The 16,666-nt window shown below is 44.6% G+C and overlaps 1 protein-coding gene across 2 annotated transcripts in view; it reads right to left on the bottom strand.

The window, feature by feature from the left end:
- Positions 1-9,177: 9,177 nt before the first annotated feature.
- LOC141000857 (myelin and lymphocyte protein-like) overlaps positions 9,178-16,666 on the bottom strand; it is an 8,181-nt gene continuing 692 nt past the window's right edge. The window contains exons 2-4 of one of the 2 annotated variants that reach the window (XM_073471741.1): positions 14,362-14,529; positions 13,741-13,866; positions 9,178-11,461 (exon numbers count right to left, since the gene is read on the bottom strand). In XM_073471741.1, the coding sequence (XP_073327842.1) occupies positions 11,387-11,461; positions 13,741-13,866; positions 14,362-14,529 (369 nt within the window). In that variant the 3' untranslated portion in view covers positions 9,178-11,386. The remainder of the gene's footprint in view (positions 11,462-13,740; positions 13,867-14,361; positions 14,530-16,666) is intronic. The other variant, XM_073471748.1, reaches the window with a different exon arrangement.

Below are 16,666 nucleotides of genomic sequence, written 5' to 3' on the forward strand. Positions count from 1 at the left end.
TCCAGTTTTAAATATACACGGCTCACGAGTGGCATTCGTCCAATCAGGTGCAGCCAGTGAGTGTTTGTGTGGTTGTCGGACGGTGAAGCCTGTTTTGGTCAAGTGTTCAAAGCTGGGAAGCGCCCTGTGCTCTTGTGTCACATGACGCCCCTGTGGACACCAAGACTGAACATAATGGTGAGTTTGCAGCCTGAACGCATTTATAGTCTACTAATGTTTATTTTCAGGCCTCGGCTGGACAATAAAGCTGTAAAGCAACATTACAACACGGCTCTCTCACATAAAACTGTGAGCTAACGTGACTTTTACATGTTGGGAGATGATGTGGTGATAAGAGTGATAAAACACACAGCAGGACCTGACACTCCCTCATCTCTCAGCAGTAAAGTCAGCTCAGATTAACATCAGTAAATTAAATTGGACAAAATGTGAAAAGATTAATTTTGTTGAGAAAGTCACATTTCATAGAATAACTAGTGAGTTAATTCATGAATATTCAGAACTTAAAATAGTGTTCACTCAGTTCATCACTGCTCTCATCCACAAGTTCATGTTGTAGTTTCTTCATCAAAGGTGTGTCACGTTACCTGTCAGAGTTCTCACCTGTTAAAGTCCAGATGAGGTCAAAGAGTCATTCTTCCTTCGTCTGCAGACACTGAAACCCAGAAACCCAGTGTGAGCTGTAGTGCTGCCAGTCAGCAGCAGGTGTCAGTGTTACAGAAGGTCTGTCAGTCAGTGCTCTGATGGGAGAGATTTCACAGCAGTTAGACACACTGACAGAGATCCAGAGTCCAAACTGCAGGAACAATGAAGCCCGAAAAGAAGAAGAGAAAGAAAAACAGGCTGATTATTGAATGAGGGAGAGAGAACAGTCTGTAAACTCATGACAACATGTGACAAACACAAAGTGCATCAACAAAGAGACAGAGAGGTGGACTGAAACCAACCAGCAGAGATCTGACACACATTTACAATAAAGCTGCCTCTTTCAAATGTTTGCTCTGTTTTCATTCAGTAACAACACCATTAATGTTTGGTGGCTGAATTTAAAGGAGTCCTTCACATGTTGTCACATCTCAGTATCTTAATACAAAACTCACATGCTGTATGTGTGTTGAGAGAGTCGCTGCTGATCATGTGTTCTGCTAAACTGGACTTTCTTTCATTGTCACATTATAATATTTGTACTGACGAGGTCCTAAACAAAGTCTAGTACTGGTTGCTAATACGGAGGATTTAAGTTTAGACGTGCGCCCAGTCCGTTCGAACATATCAAAACGGAGAGTTACAATTATCTCGCAGATTTATTTTCCATACAGCGGCAATAACGTTAACTCATAATACATGTAACAAAACAACAAACCGAATAGTTAACCACATCAAACCCCACAGGCACATAAGCGCTTCCTAATTCAGCAACACCTGTGCTTTGGTTAAATGGCCTAATTGGGCTGACCCGAGGTCAGCTGAGCCACGCAGCAAGTACAGCCCCCTAGTGGCACAATTACATGAAAATAAAGCAAAATGAATATGGCTCGTACAATATTAATAAAATCACAATCAGCTGATCAAACGTTGATGAGCACATGATTCTGGCTCGGTCTCTCTTGTTGAAACTAAACTTCTCTCCACAAACATGTCACATTTAGAATAATGAGGTCGTTCTCTACAAAAATACATCTTTATTTTAAAACCTGCTTCAGAAATAACATCATTCTTGTTGGTGGACTAAGAGACTGGACTGTCCGGCTGCACAACTCTTCAGATTATTGGAGGAAACAGAACCATGAAAGAATCAGCAGTTGTTGTTGATGTGATTCTTCTGGATCAGAACCCTGCTGAGGAGTATTAACCTCCCATGGCCGCTCACTCACACTGTCAGTTTGTCTCATACTGCTGTGGCTGCTTTGTGCTTTTCAGCAGAGCGTCTGGATCATAATAGAAACATCAGAGCTTCAGTTCTTCATGTGAGTCCATGTTTGAATGGTTCAACAGAGAATCTGGTCCCTGCCTCTCAACTAGTTTCTTATTAATAAAGACAGAAGTTGTGTCCAAATGAATTCACTGTTTCTACACAACTAAATCTTTCCTGAGGAGACAAACGGGACGTTGAGTCCGACTGAACATTTTACAATTCACATGAAAATGTGAAAACAATGAAGAGCCTCGTTGTTCTTCCTTATTTGCACCGGTTGATCCTGTCGACCAACGAGCTCGACACCTCTCACACATTTCAACAGTTTTTACTGTGATGATTGTGTCAAACTAATGAAGACACAAAGTCTGATAACACGAGTTTTTACAGGAGAAAACACACAAATCACACATGAAGAAGTCACATTAAAAACACACATTTACCTTTTTGTTGAGGCAGAAATCATGTGAGTCTCACCGAGACAGGAAGTGACAGGTAGAGACAGAGAGAGAAGAGAAGCTGTGTACGTGTGTTAAAGTCACGGACTTGGACTAAGTAATGAAGTGAAGTCACTAGTATCAGTCATATCCCAGACTCCCTTAACAAAGTGCATGATTTTACCAGTTGTTGCCTCACGAGGAGAAACTTAATACAGTTTGTGAAACAGCTGCAGCACATTTTAAATCTCTGGTGTCTTCTTGTAAATTCAGCTTTAAATAAAATACATTAAGATGTTTCTTTACTTGTGAAACGTGTCATCGCTGTAAGAGCCTGTCTGTTGTTCATGTTTACAGTGCAGCTTACCTCCCAGCAGCTGTTTGAACTGATTTCATCTGTTACACTAAATGTATTAAAGAATATAACACACTGACAGTTAACATGTCACATTTTACAAATACAGTAAACAGTAACTAATACAGACTACTGCTCTGCAGAGAGAAGAAAGTGGAGAAAGTCACCAGACTCCCTTAAAAAACACTCAGTTCTGAGACTTGTGTCAGGAGAAACTGTATGAACTTTGTGAAACACTCCACAACACATTCTGAACTATTTGGGTCGACTTGTTCATTCTGCAAACGTCACACATGAAGATCTTTCTTTGTGTAATAAATACATTTCTTCCAGTGATGTCTGTATATTTGTATGTAGAGCAGGAAGTGAGATCAGACCTCAAGTGGTCACAACGTTTAAGGTCAGGTGTGAACTGACGGGCCTGAAGCTGTTCACTAATGATCGGATCACTGAGGACGGAGGGTAAAACCAACCAGTCTGTCTCTCAGGACGCACCTGTCTGTCTGCGTCCTAACGTTGGTTAGGGTTAGTTCATCTAGAGACCAACAAAGCTCAGATTATAACTCGACCCCTGGGTCCACCCACTGAACTGTCCATGACAGGCAATAGATTACTCATAGAAAGGTACGTATCATGTTACGTACCTTTTAATGTCCCTTTAACAAATATTTATTGAAGTGTTTGCAAAAATCCCCTTTTATAAACTCTGGCCTCTTTAAACTTCCTCTGCACACCGTGCTCATGAGCAGAGGAAGTCATGTGACGGAGGAGGACAGCGTGGAACCACCACAGTTTAACACCAGAGGCAGCTGCTCACTTCCTGCTTCCTGTCAACAGTCAACCTCATATACATATATAACATGACCCCTATCATTCACTGACCTTATCGTAACCATGACGTTAAAGCTCTTCTAAACTTAAAGGAACTTGGGGCAGGATCTGTGAAATTATAAACATGCATTTTAAGATTTTTAATGCTAATGGGTGATGAAGCGTTCAAAACCAAAAAGAATGAGCCCACCCATGCATCTCTCCACTGCCTTGAACAGGCTGTGTGCTGCATAATGTACTGCAATTCGGGCTCGAATTTCCCGCGCAGTCCTGCGGACGTGACGTCAGATGACATTGAATGCGCGTCCTCGACCGGCTTTCGACTTGGATACAGGAAGTAAACAAACACATCCATTACTAGTGTTTGGGTAGTAATGGATTCTGCTACAGCCAGCAAACGACCCACCATCACACAAAGTCCACTAAAAAGTCACACTAAGAAGAAAACAAAGGTTTTATCAGCGGCATGTCGTGAGTCGAAACAAAATCATGAGCAAAGCAGGCTGGCACCTGAATATACATCGGATACGTGTTGGACTCATGGAGGCAGCTTCAACTTGAATTGGGACTGAAAACAGATGCTGACATGGCTCATTTCCTAGTCACCAGGTAAGAAAACATCACAGGTCATGTTTAGAGCTTGATTTGAAAATCATATGAGATCACCGAGGACTCCAGTGACCTAACGTGCAAAGTAGCGTTAGCTGCAAACATGTAACTTAGTCCACCGCTGTGTAACACTGAATAGTTACAGACTGCGCATTTTCCACGGTCCTTTAGTCTGAAACCGAATAGTTAGAAATATGTCCCTTTTATATTTGGGACCGAAAGCCCAACCTGTTATCCGGGAGGTGACGTTAGCAGCTGGATGTAGCCACAGGCTAACGGTTTGTTTGTGTCTGTGTAGCAACATTAGCCGCTAACACACAGCAGACGAGATCAGAGACGATCTCTCTGTCCCCCGATAAGCCGTCTTTGCTTTCGCCCGTGCCTTTCAGACTGCATCGACCGTAACTGTAAATCGCTGCGCTTGTGTGTCGCTACACACAGCGAGCAGCTTCCCGGCTGCTTCATGTGTAGCGGATAAGACCAACGCAAAGGGGGAAGCCTCCTGCGTCAGGTATCAACACGAGGGGCACTTGACCAAGCGTCAAGCGTCTGACGAATAGGCATGAGATGGCATCAGCTGCACTGTTGTGAAGAGCTCGTGCGCGCTCCCACGCCGGCTTGGCTGATGGCTGCAGTTACACTAACGGCCGCAACGGCTGGCGAGTCACTATTGAGTCTTATTTCTTGATCCTGCCCCAAGTCCCTTTAACAGAGTCATGTGAACCCAAAACCCAGAATGATCTCTGAGCTTCACCAGGTTGTTCTTGTGGTGTAACGTCAGGAGGCAGTTTGATTCCTGCAGCGGTCGTCAGCCTGCTGAGAGTTGTAGTTTCTGAGGTCACGACCCAGGACAGGACGAACCTTTTCACTGTGGAGGGACGTTGTTGTGTTTGATCCACAACTGGAACTGAATGTTCAACATGAACTTCTAACCTCGTCTGGGTCTTTCTCAGGGATACATAGTAGAAATGCTGACCTCATGTGAGCCTGTTGGCAGCCTCAGATCTTCAGTCAAATCTAAAGGTGACGGTGCTTTTACCTTCAGGACCCGTCGACTGGAACAACGACCTGAGCAGAAAACGCTCCCAGAGTCTGTAACTCCTCTTAAAACATATTCTGGAGGCTTCTTTATTGTCAATGTTCTGATTGGACTTTGTGGTGGCCTGTTAGTGGTCTGGGTTTTGTGCTTGTTGAGGCTGGGCGTGGCCCGTTAGTGGTCGGAGCTGGGCCGGTCCACACACCTGCAGCACATTGAGTATAATCAGCACCTGCACTGAAACCCAGACCTTCCCTCCGCACGGGGCAGCTCCAGGTGTGCCTGATCGCTGTCAGTATCTCTTGAGTTTATGTATTTAGAAAGCCTTCTTGTGTTCACCCGACAGCACTTTAACCTGCCTACCTCCTCTCCAGTGTGAGCGGACCGTACCTGAGCACCAGCTCCTCAACCACCGAGCCTCCCATGTAAACCGGGACCCTCCACCGGCACCACCCGGGGAGCCCTCGGCCTGCGCTCGCCTCATCCTGCCAGCAACATCATTCTTGTGATCAATAAATTCACCTTTCGAGTCACTTCCTGTGTGGCGTCACCTGTTCTTTAATACATTACAGTGAAGTCACAACTTTGAAACTGACTTTCCGTCTTTCTCAGTTCTCAGTCTATTCATCTGTTCTTAACTCCTGTGATGTGACGTCGTCTCCTTCTCGTCTTCTCGTACTTTGTAAAGATGATATATCAGTAAAGTTCATCTTAGTATTATTATTATTATCATTATTAAAGAAAGAACCAGTGTTTAGACTGGAAGTTGATTTCTTTTTGTCAAACCCGACTGACATCAATCTGTAAAATACTGAGAAGAAATGATTGTTGGATGTCGACCGGCTCCTTTAAGCAGATATTACCAATCAAAAGCAACAGAAACAGACAGAGACAGAAACAAGCTGCTGACACAGCTGCAGGATTTAAATCTCTTCTCATTTAACTTCAGTGTAACTCAGAAGCAACAACAGGTCAGACTGAGAGGAAGCTGCAGTGCTGTAGATTTAAAATGTCTCGGCTGTTTGTTTCCTGACTGAGCTGAACGTCGAGCTGCAGCCTCGTCTTCAGTTTCATGGAGAAGCTTCACTATTATCACCTGCTGCCTCCTCATGGATTATACATCACTGTGTGTGTGTGTGTGTGTGTGTGTGTGTGTGTGTGTGTGTGTGTGTGTGTGTGTGTGTGTGCCCTGTATTTACTCCCTGACACACTCCATTACACCTGGTTTCATGTTCCTGCTGCAGGTGGAGCTCCAGTTGAAGACGCCTCACACTGAATGTCTGGATGTTTTTGCTTTGATCCAGTTTGTGTGACGAGGTGACGTCAGCTGACTGCACCAGGTGAACCCTAACCCTAACTGCAGGAGCTAGCACGGCTAGCAGGCTAACAACAGAGGTACACAGAGTTGTACATTTAATGGTCTTATCAAACCCTTTACTGTTCACTCGCTGCAGCCAATCAGCAGGCTTCCTTTGCTTGACCCGATGACGCCCCGTTCATTCCTATGAAAGCTGCTCAGCGGCGTTTTGAAGCCAAAAAAGTTTGACTTCCGGGTTGTGCCAGAGAGCCGGCGCATAAACTACGGCTAACTTCCTGTTTAGCGCCCGGCTAACTTGAATGGGGATAAAATAATTTAATCGTGCGGCTCTTCTAGACTTTACAAATGTTACTGGACTGAATGAACGGGTCGTGTCTGACGCTCACCGTGTCAATGTATCCACCGTTGTACAGACGCTTCTCTCACCATGTTAGCTTACGGGAAAAAGTCTGATTTCTGAATTTCTGATGTGACACTTGGTGAGGATATATCAGAGGGAATATGAGCCGAACATCTAATTACCATCAAACACAAACTTGACAGCTGCAGAGGACACGATGTGGAGCCTGAGTCAGCAAATCAAACTGACGGTCTTAAACTCGTCCCCGACTTCCTGCTCACATGAACGGGCTCTGGCTGTTTCTCTTCTTGTCTCCATGTTTCTGCTCAAAGACAGAAAGAAGTTCATGTAGAACAAATAAGTCAGAATCAGTCAGAGACAGAGTTTCACACAGTTTATAAAGTGTCTCCAACTCAACAACTCACTAAACTGAGACTTTTGTTAAGGGAGTCTGGGGACAAAGAAGTCGCCTATACTGGTTACTGTGACATGTTGAGCTGCTAAATGTTGACAGGTACTGCACTCGATGAACTGGTCGTGGGTCAGGTCACAGCTGGAGGGAACTCATCTGATACCTGCTGAACATGGACCGCCCCCTGCCCCGCCCACCTGACACACACCTGACTGAGCTGATCATCTCTGGCCTCTCTGCCCCGCCCACCTCACCTGATGTCACTGTTGATGAAATATTCACGAGTGTCAACAATCACCTGCAGCGGTTACCGTGGAGACACAAACAAACAGCACACGAGGTCCCGTTTGAGAAAGAAATGTGTAATTAATCAATAATTAATCATTACTCATGCAGCTGTTAACCCTCTGACACACACAGACACACACAGACACACACACACACACACACACACACCACACACCTGTTGTCCTTCATCACTAACACGTGAACATACATGTTTTATCTGATCTGATTAACCAGGCCGCTGTGTCCTCCGACTCCTGTTAAATATGTGTGTTTGAGTACAGTAAAACGACGTTGGTTGATGTTTGGGTGATGGATTTTTTTTTTTTTTTAAATGTCATTTTAGCTGCGGCTAAAGCTAGCTGCAGCTAAAGCTAGCTGCAGCTAAAGCTAGCTGCGGGTAAAGCTAGCTGCAGCTAAAGCTAGCTGCGGCTAACTCTCCTGCTAGCTTTAATCACTTGAAACAGACAGACAGAGTGCAGTTTGTTCTTAACTCAACAGGATTATATTCTCCATGTTTGAAATGATTCGCCATTCGTGTTGAATTATTGATTTATTAATGTACTTGTATTAATGTTATTAAATATATCAAATTATATATTTTCTCTGTATTGACAAACAAGCAAATTATTGCCGTGTTTCATATATTATTATTCCTGTTAACATCGCATCTCATGTTCCTCTTATCATTTAAACCTCAGTACTTTATTTTATTTTAATCTATTTTACTTTACTACCTCTACTTAAGCATTTTATTGTATATAGTATTTTATTGTTTCTATATTTTGCCCTTGTATGTTGATTGTTGAATGTACCTGCTGCTACAATAACATAATTTCCCCTCAGGGATTAATAAAGTTGTCTATCCATATTGTACAAAAATGATAGAAAAATGATATTTTATAAAAAGAATATTCTTAAACTTTATATTATTTGAACTAATATATATATATATATGTTAAATACATGTATATATTACCAATGTATGACCAAAACATACATTCATTATATTTAATATATTCTGGATGAACAAATGTAAAAAAAAAAAAAAAAAAGCGATTTTTTTCTGCTCACACTGATCACGTGACTGTCTGTTACCCTATAAACATAAGGGGCCATAGGCGGCCATTTTGTTCTGGCCTGATGAACGCCTTGCTGTCTGATGTTGAACTCTCCACATATCAAAAATAATATTTTTAAACAGATGTTATATTTTTCAGTATATATATTAATATATGTTTGTTTGTGCTGGCGACTCATCCAGGGATATACCTGCCTCCGCCCTATGTGAACTGGATTTGGCCCCAGTAACCCGCAACCCGCAATCCCCTGAAAGGGGCGATAAAGCGGCAATATCTCCGCGACCCTCACGGAAAAGCGGTAGATAATGAACTGAACTGAACTGTTTGTTTTTTAAGGGTATACTTTATAAATTTAAGAGCTAATGTGTTTTGGATTTGAAGGCGGAGACGCTGCGATGTGCCGAACCAGGAAACCAATCAAACAAACTCTTTGACGTGTCGTTAAGGCGACATTGTTACGTCCTGACAGTGACGACCTTCGCTGGTTCTGAACTGTCCAAAGAACGAGCCGGTTCAACCACACAGACGCAGGTCACATGATGCCGTCACAGCCTCCATCAGTGTCAACATGTTTATTTGTAACGATCCATCACACAGAACCGAAACGTTTCAAAACTAACACATTTACTCTTTTTCAATAAATTCAGTGGTCTCAAAAATGTACAAAAATGAAGCAGTCTGTTATAAAGACTTAAAAAACATGATCAACACCCTGGTTCAATTCAAGGAGCCTATAACAGAAGGACGGGACGTTCAAACAGACGGTGTCAGTTCTGTCGGCGTCTCTGGGAGCTTCATGGACAAACAGATGAAAACCCAACATGTCGACGTCCTGTGAGCTCTGGTGAAGAAACGCCTCGGCAGAATGAAACAGAACAGAATCATGGACACGTTTCATTTGATGCTGGTCTCCAAGTAGGAACATCTCCGTCATATCCGTCCCCTCAGTTTCACAGGTCATCAGTCTGACAGATGGAGGCTCCTGGATTTTGGTGATGATTTTTGGTTTCATGATTTATTTGCATGCCAGTTTATCTCCTGGTGGATTTACAGCAGACCGGAGCTTCTGACTGAGGTTAGGACCTGATAATACCTGGCCTAAACTCACTCTGAGCCTGTTAGCTGACTTATCTAGTTTGTAACAGTCATTAGCCACATGTTGATTTGAGATTACTTTGTTCATAATTACGATTTTTATCTTCTGCAGACTGAGTTTTATAATTTCCAGGAGACAGTTTTTATTTACCGTGCTGAGCATTTTAATTTGACTCATACTTCTGTAAAGATTCATGTGTGGATATTATTTGGAGACAAACAGCAAATCAACTAACGGACCCATTTGTAAAAGTCAGTCATTAACCTGTTCTCTGAAGTCTGTTCTTTTATTTTGTCGAGGCATCGACCCACTGATCATAAACATATTCAATATTCGAGCCAGAAAGTTTTTGTAGCTGTCTGTTTAGACGTCTTTTCATCGTTCACTACTGACGTCCACGTGACGTCCTCACAGGGTTCAAAACTAAAGTTTCTATAATGTAATGTTAGACGTCTTTTCAGCTTCAGTCACAGACATCTAAAGTTCAAAATTAAAGTTTTCATGACGCCAAATTTGACTTAACAAAAACTACAGCGAGGATTCAAACCCTGAACCTCGACCAGGAGCTGCATGAGGCGTGAGCTTTACCTGGAGAGCTACTCTTCAGCTTATTAAACATCATCAAACCTTCGTCAGGTAGGTTAATGTTCCAAGGTTGAACCACCAAAAGCATTATATCTAATACATCTAAGCTGAATCTAAACTAAAGAAAAACTTCATCACAGTGAACGTTGAAAAGACCGGCTCTCAGTGGACGTCTTTCAAACACCAGCAGAGACGTGAAAAGACGTCCTGACCCATCATACGACGTAGACATGTTGGGTCTTAGTCTGTTTGTCCTAAGACGACGGCCGAGCTGACACCGACATGGAGCCATCGTTGCTGTTGAGTCCCTCTGGACTGACTGCAGTGGATTCAGATCAGCTGTTGCAGGTGTGCAGACTGACTCCTGATCACTAAGTGAGAGCAGCTTGGGTCAATGGGGGCATGACACATCCGGGTCGTTCTGATTCTGTCGTTGACGTCTGTCAGGCAACAGTCACCCCTACACTAGACTCCCTGAGTGTTCAGATCGTCTAACGTCTGCATCTTCAAGCCCGCGACACCCGAGCCCCTCGACACATCGCTCACTGGGGACTTGAGAGGTGATGAAACGCTACTTCAGTTCATGACCCCCTGAAGTCTGAACGATGAGGTGACGTCCCTTCCATCTGTTACAGGTTCCTTGGTTCAGTTTCCTGTTCGGATCCACATCAAGTTGAATTTTCATGTTTAGAAACGTATAAAAATAAGAAACGAGCCACGTCTTCGATCAGCTGAGAGTAAAACAGGAAGAACCAAATGAAACCGTGTCATTAGAGCAGAAACATCAGACGCTCAGAGGAGGAAGCATGTGGGCGTGGACAAAATAACAGAAACCCTCAGAAACAGCAGTAAAAACTTGGAAGATTATGATTGTTAGGTTTTATGTGACTCGCTGGTGATTCATCTCGACAGGCTCCACAGTATCTGGACATAACGAGTTTCTGACCAGATGAAGCCGCCTCTCATCACTTCAGATCCACTGCAGTGGTGATCCAGATGGTGCTTCTTCTCTCAGAACCACAGCAGTCAGTCTCCAGCGCAGATTTATGGACAAGCTCTAAGAATAAAAACAGTCCTGTCGTGGCTCAGAAAGATTTCCATCTGATGGCAGACAGGATGGTGTGGATGAAGTAGAGCAGAGTCGCCACGTACGAGAAGACCTGAGGAGACAACGAGAACACAGGGTTCATCCTCTGAGGAGCAGGAAGGTCTGCAGTAATCAGGACACTGTACCAGACACATTATTATCATGTTCCCTCTGTGGTGTGTTCAGGTGCTTGTGAGAAGCTCAGATATTTGAAGCAACAAGACGTCACTTCCTGGAGAAACGTGGTGGTCTGTTAAGCCTCAACTCAAGGTCGTCAAGTTCTGATGCTTTGGGTTTGTGTCCGATCGGACCTGAGACTCAACAGTAAACTTTCTCCAGGAAGTGACGTCTTGTTGCTTTAAGACTTTGTTGCTGTGTTGTTTGAACTGTGTTCATGACGTCACGACAGGAACTGAGACTGTGACAAGATGTCAAAAGATCGTCTGAAACTCTGAAACACCGACGTTAAAGGAACACTTTGACATTTAATGAGATCTTCTTCTCCTCTCTGATGTTCAGATTGATTCCACTCTCATGTCTGTATGCTAAACATGAAGCTACAGTTAGCAGCTAGTTAGCTGAGCTCAGCGTAAAGACTGGAAACAGTGGGAAACAGCCTGGCTCTGTAACAAAATCCACCTCCCAGCCTCTCTGAAGCTCAGTGATCAACATGGAAACCATATGAACACTTCGACACAGTCTCACGTCAGAGTGTGAAACAGTCTCTCCGATCCAGTAGAGGTCAGCGTGTAAGGCGAAGGTTTGCCTCACCTCGGCGCAAAGGGGGACGTGTGTGAGGGCGCAGTACCAGCAGGGGGCGACACCAGAACAACAGACGAACAGGGTAAAAAGTGAGTCCAGAAGGCAGCATCGGATGGGGGACGGTGGAGCAACACAGCAGAATCTGACAGGAAAGTGTGACGAGGCAGACGAGAGGACATGCAGCAGAGAAACCATGATGTCATCCTAATTATGGTGCTTTTATTTTGAAAATATACCCTGACCTTGCATGTCTGTTTTGTTAACTTGAATTAATTTCATTAACTAAAACTATTACGAAATATGTTTCGTCAACAACCTTTTTTCTGCGACTAAGACGAGACGCTAAAAACAGATCGTTCATAATAAAAACTTCGCGTTCAGACCACATCGGAAGAAAATACTTGTGTTGCGCTACTCGCACAACTTTGATCGCGGGGTTTTTCATCTTTCTTGCCGTTATTCACGCTCAGTGAGTGACGGCAGCTTCCAGCTCTACCTGACAGAGCGTCCGTCCATCTGTCTCCACTGAGCGGCAGCTTCTTAATTAACGTGTTAAAATCAATAGCTAGTAACTGTGAGCAGCAGGTAGACGTAGACTGAATGAATCTGTCTCACCACATCGGTCTGAACCCAGAAAACAAAGAGATTTCTCTGTGATCCGACTCAGTAAATGGATCAGAAGACGCTGATCCTGTGTCAGGTCTGTCAGCCAGACGACAAGCGTCAAGAGTTGTCTAACGACCAAAATGTGACTCAAACTAATGAGACTTTTTGTTTAAAGATTTTGACTAAATCTAAAAATGTGAAAATGAAGACTGACTCGAATATGAAAGAGGCTGCGTTGTTTTCACGGGCAGACGAGAGAAAACGTGACATCGACACGGTGGACGGGCGGATCGGACGGACGCTGTTACTGTCAGAATCATTTACTCTCATTTATATCTTCAGGTGAAGGTCAGAGCAGGTCGTCAGACTGTAACGCCTGAATTATATCAGTTAAACTGACGTGACAGGTCCCGTTTATCTCACTGTCTCATAAATGATTCATTATAAATGTGAATAAGCTGTTTATTAATGGATTACAGGTAAGAAGTCAATCAGTCCTGATCCATTACAGAGCTCAGGGGACAAAACACAACCTGGCAACCCAAAACGTTTTCTTATTAATAACTTATCATGAGCATGTGTAAATGATTTAATAACCATGAGGACATTAATTAATGCTGATAAAGACTTTATAAAGGATGACTTATGAGAGAATAAAGCAGAACTGCGACAGGCAGGCTAGCTGTTTCCCCCCGTTTCCAGTCTTTATGCTAAGCTAAGCTAACCAGCTGCTAACTGTAGCTTCATGTGTAATGCACAGACATGTGACTCTCAGAGGAAGAGAAGAAGACTTTATAAAAGTTGAACTGCTCCTTTAAGTTTGACTCAGAGAAACCTCTGAGAGCTGAATGATGCTGTGAACCGACCAATGGGGGTTTAGATTGAACCAGTTCAGAGCCAATCAGAGGCTCTCAGGTTCAGGTCTCTCTCGTTTTGTTGGTTGGGACGAGATGATGATCGTCAACCAACGGCAGCCTGACTCACCACTGCAGAGATGTCCAGCTGGTAGTTCTGGAAGCTGCTCCCGTCCTTCATGTCCAGGGTCACTTTGGCCAAAGCCACCGAGGCGCTGAGGTAGAAGAAGGCAGCGATGCCGTGATACACAAAGTCCTGACGGACCAGGAGAAAGACAGAAGACAGACATGAGGAAACACAAACGCACAGTTAAACAACCCTGTTGTAACTCAAACAAACTGGACGGCGTTGAGACTTCCTGTGTGTTCATGTTGGAATAATCACATCAACGCTCCCTCGAGTCAGAAAGTTACGGTTGATAACATGACGGACGGAAGTAAACTTTATCATCATGTGATCTGTAACACGGTGTTTCAGGTTAAAACCTAAAAACCTTAAAGAAAGCACACCTGAAATATCTAAACATCCATCTAAGTGGCTCTTTGCGCTGCCTCAGACAGCCCGTTCCTTCAGGACTACATTCTGCTTCTGCGTAGGAATACAGACGTTGTACAGTTGAGGCAACAAAAAGCGGCAAAATATAAAAGATATCGACCACGTAAACATGCGTTCAGAGCTGCTGCCGGTAACACGCCTCTACAACCACTCATCAAGACACCACAGCTATCGTTACACATGTGCAGGACTCACTGCTGCCGCCCAGCGGCCTTTGTTGTGATGCCCCCCGCAGGCGAACACCACCAGCCAGATGAACGTCATGACGAAGCAGAAGACGGAGACGAACATCACCCAGCCCTGAGGGTTCTCTGGCACCACCAGCGTGCACGCCACCAGGATCCACACCAGACCGCCGAAGATCTGCAGGAAGACCAGAGACAAGACAGGACACTCAGCTGAGCATGAATCCACTCGCTCTCACCTCAGGTAATCGATCCACTGTTCATCCAGAGGTCTGCAGTGTTGTTGAGATGCCTGCTGCATTTATTGGATCTAATTCTGTTGCATATTGAAGCTGGAGTTTGGGACTTTTGTCTCCCTCTTGTGGTGATTGGTTTCCACTCCTGCAGCCACCTGAACCATCACTGCCTAAAGTCCAGATTATGATGAAGACTTGTGTGGTCTGAATATAAAAGACTTCAAACTGGACCTGCAGTAACATGTCGGGCCGCTGCAGTTAATTAAAAAGCGAGTTAATTAAATAAAACCGACAGACGACTGAGAGGTTCCCTCTCCTCTGGATCACCTGTGTGTCATTATGACCTCATGTTATGACCTGCACTTCAAGAATAAAGCTGAAATAGGATCCAACACAAGCGACCACATCTTCAAAGTCAGACGCAGTTACTAACAGCTCCACTGTGTTCATGAGCCGAGAGAGAAACACTGTGTGACTGGAGCTGGTTCTGAAGAACCGTCCCACCGGTTCATCCACACCAGGCATTTTGTCGAGATGTTTGATGTCGTCTCAGAAGGTCGACTTTATTCTCCACATTTCATTTCTGTCCTTGAAGTGCGTAGTGAAAATAAAAAGCTTCTGAGCCCTGAGACTCGTCTGTAATATATTGAATGTGGCTCTGAGACAGCAGGTAATGGGCCTGTTGTATCGCCTCCTCCTCATTAATGACACCCGGGCGCCAAATACCGATATTTTCATGAAAACATGCAGGTTTGGCCCGTTTGACCACCAGCGTCACCACGTCATGACTCCGTGTGGCGCTGGTCATCAAATAATGTCAGTAAAGTGAACAGAAGGTAACAAACTGCTGGTGAAGAGGAAGAAGAAGAAACTGACAGCGGGGAAACACGGATGGGACGAACTGAATGTGGACACGCGCTCGGCCTTGAACCGTCGCCTCAGCTACAGCGGCCTGCAGCCTCGTGTGGCAGCCGTTAGCTGGTGTTAGCATGGTAGCCTCAGTTGTGGTTTGTGAGGTGGAGGCTCTGTCAGAGTCTCACGTCAGGCCCATCTGAGCCGATCTGATCCGATCGGATCCGATCTGAGCCGATCGGAGCCGATCAGCTTCTGTCGCTTCGCCTCAGTCTTTATTAGCTGACCCGTTTACATTATTTTGTCCAGCACTGAGCAGGGCGTCGCTGCCTCCGTTCACTCGACACCTCTGATGATTGACAGGCTGCATTATTCATGTGTGTGTGTGTGTGTGTGTGTGTGTGTGTGTGTGTGTGTGTGTGTGTATGTGTGTATGTGTGTGTGTGTGTGTTGACGTGTGTGTATGTGTGTGTGTATGTGTGTGTGTGTGTGTGTTGACGTGTGTGTGTTGACGTGTGCACGCCTGCATCATTCCACTGACAGTATTTTCTGATCAGCAGCTCAGATTGTCGTTTCGTCTCGAGGAATAAAACCTGATGTGACGTGTGCTGCTGACCTCTGACCTCTGACCTCCCTCCTGCAGCTCAGGAGGTAGAGCAGGTCGCCCAGTCATTGGTAGGTCGCTGGTTCGAATCCCCGCCTGCATGTTGAAGTGTCCTTGAGCAAGACACTGAACCCCAAATTGCTCCTGGTGAGCAGGCGGCACCCTGTGTGACAGGTGTGAGGACAGGTGAGGAGAGTTCATTCCTCACAGCTGATCGCTGATCATCCTCTCTCTGACGCACTCACAGAGCGTCTGGATTTACTCTGTTTGTGTTTGTGTCACCACAAAAAGTGACGCTCTGTTTTCTAGCGAACATTAAATTTGCTGCCCTGATCACTTTGTAACCCTCAGAGAGCCGGACGGCTGAAAACAGCTGTCGTTCTAAAAGGTTTAACAACTTTTGATCTCATCGTTACGTAAAGTGAAGCTTCTCAGCTTCTCGCTGGTTTCACACACGTCTTGTTTGGACGTTCAGGGCCACCGTAGGGAACCTGATTCACTGATATAGTTTCTCCCTCTGGTTGTAGCCGAGCTGCTTTTGTTCATATCTCTGAATAATGTCTGTTTGCTCTCTGAGCTGTTTCTGTACAGGGCAGGATGATGTTGTGAGAACTTGCTGAGGA

Source organism: Pagrus major, chromosome 1, assembly GCF_040436345.1.
Source record: "Pagrus major chromosome 1, Pma_NU_1.0".
NCBI lineage: Eukaryota > Metazoa > Chordata > Actinopteri > Spariformes > Sparidae > Pagrus > Pagrus major.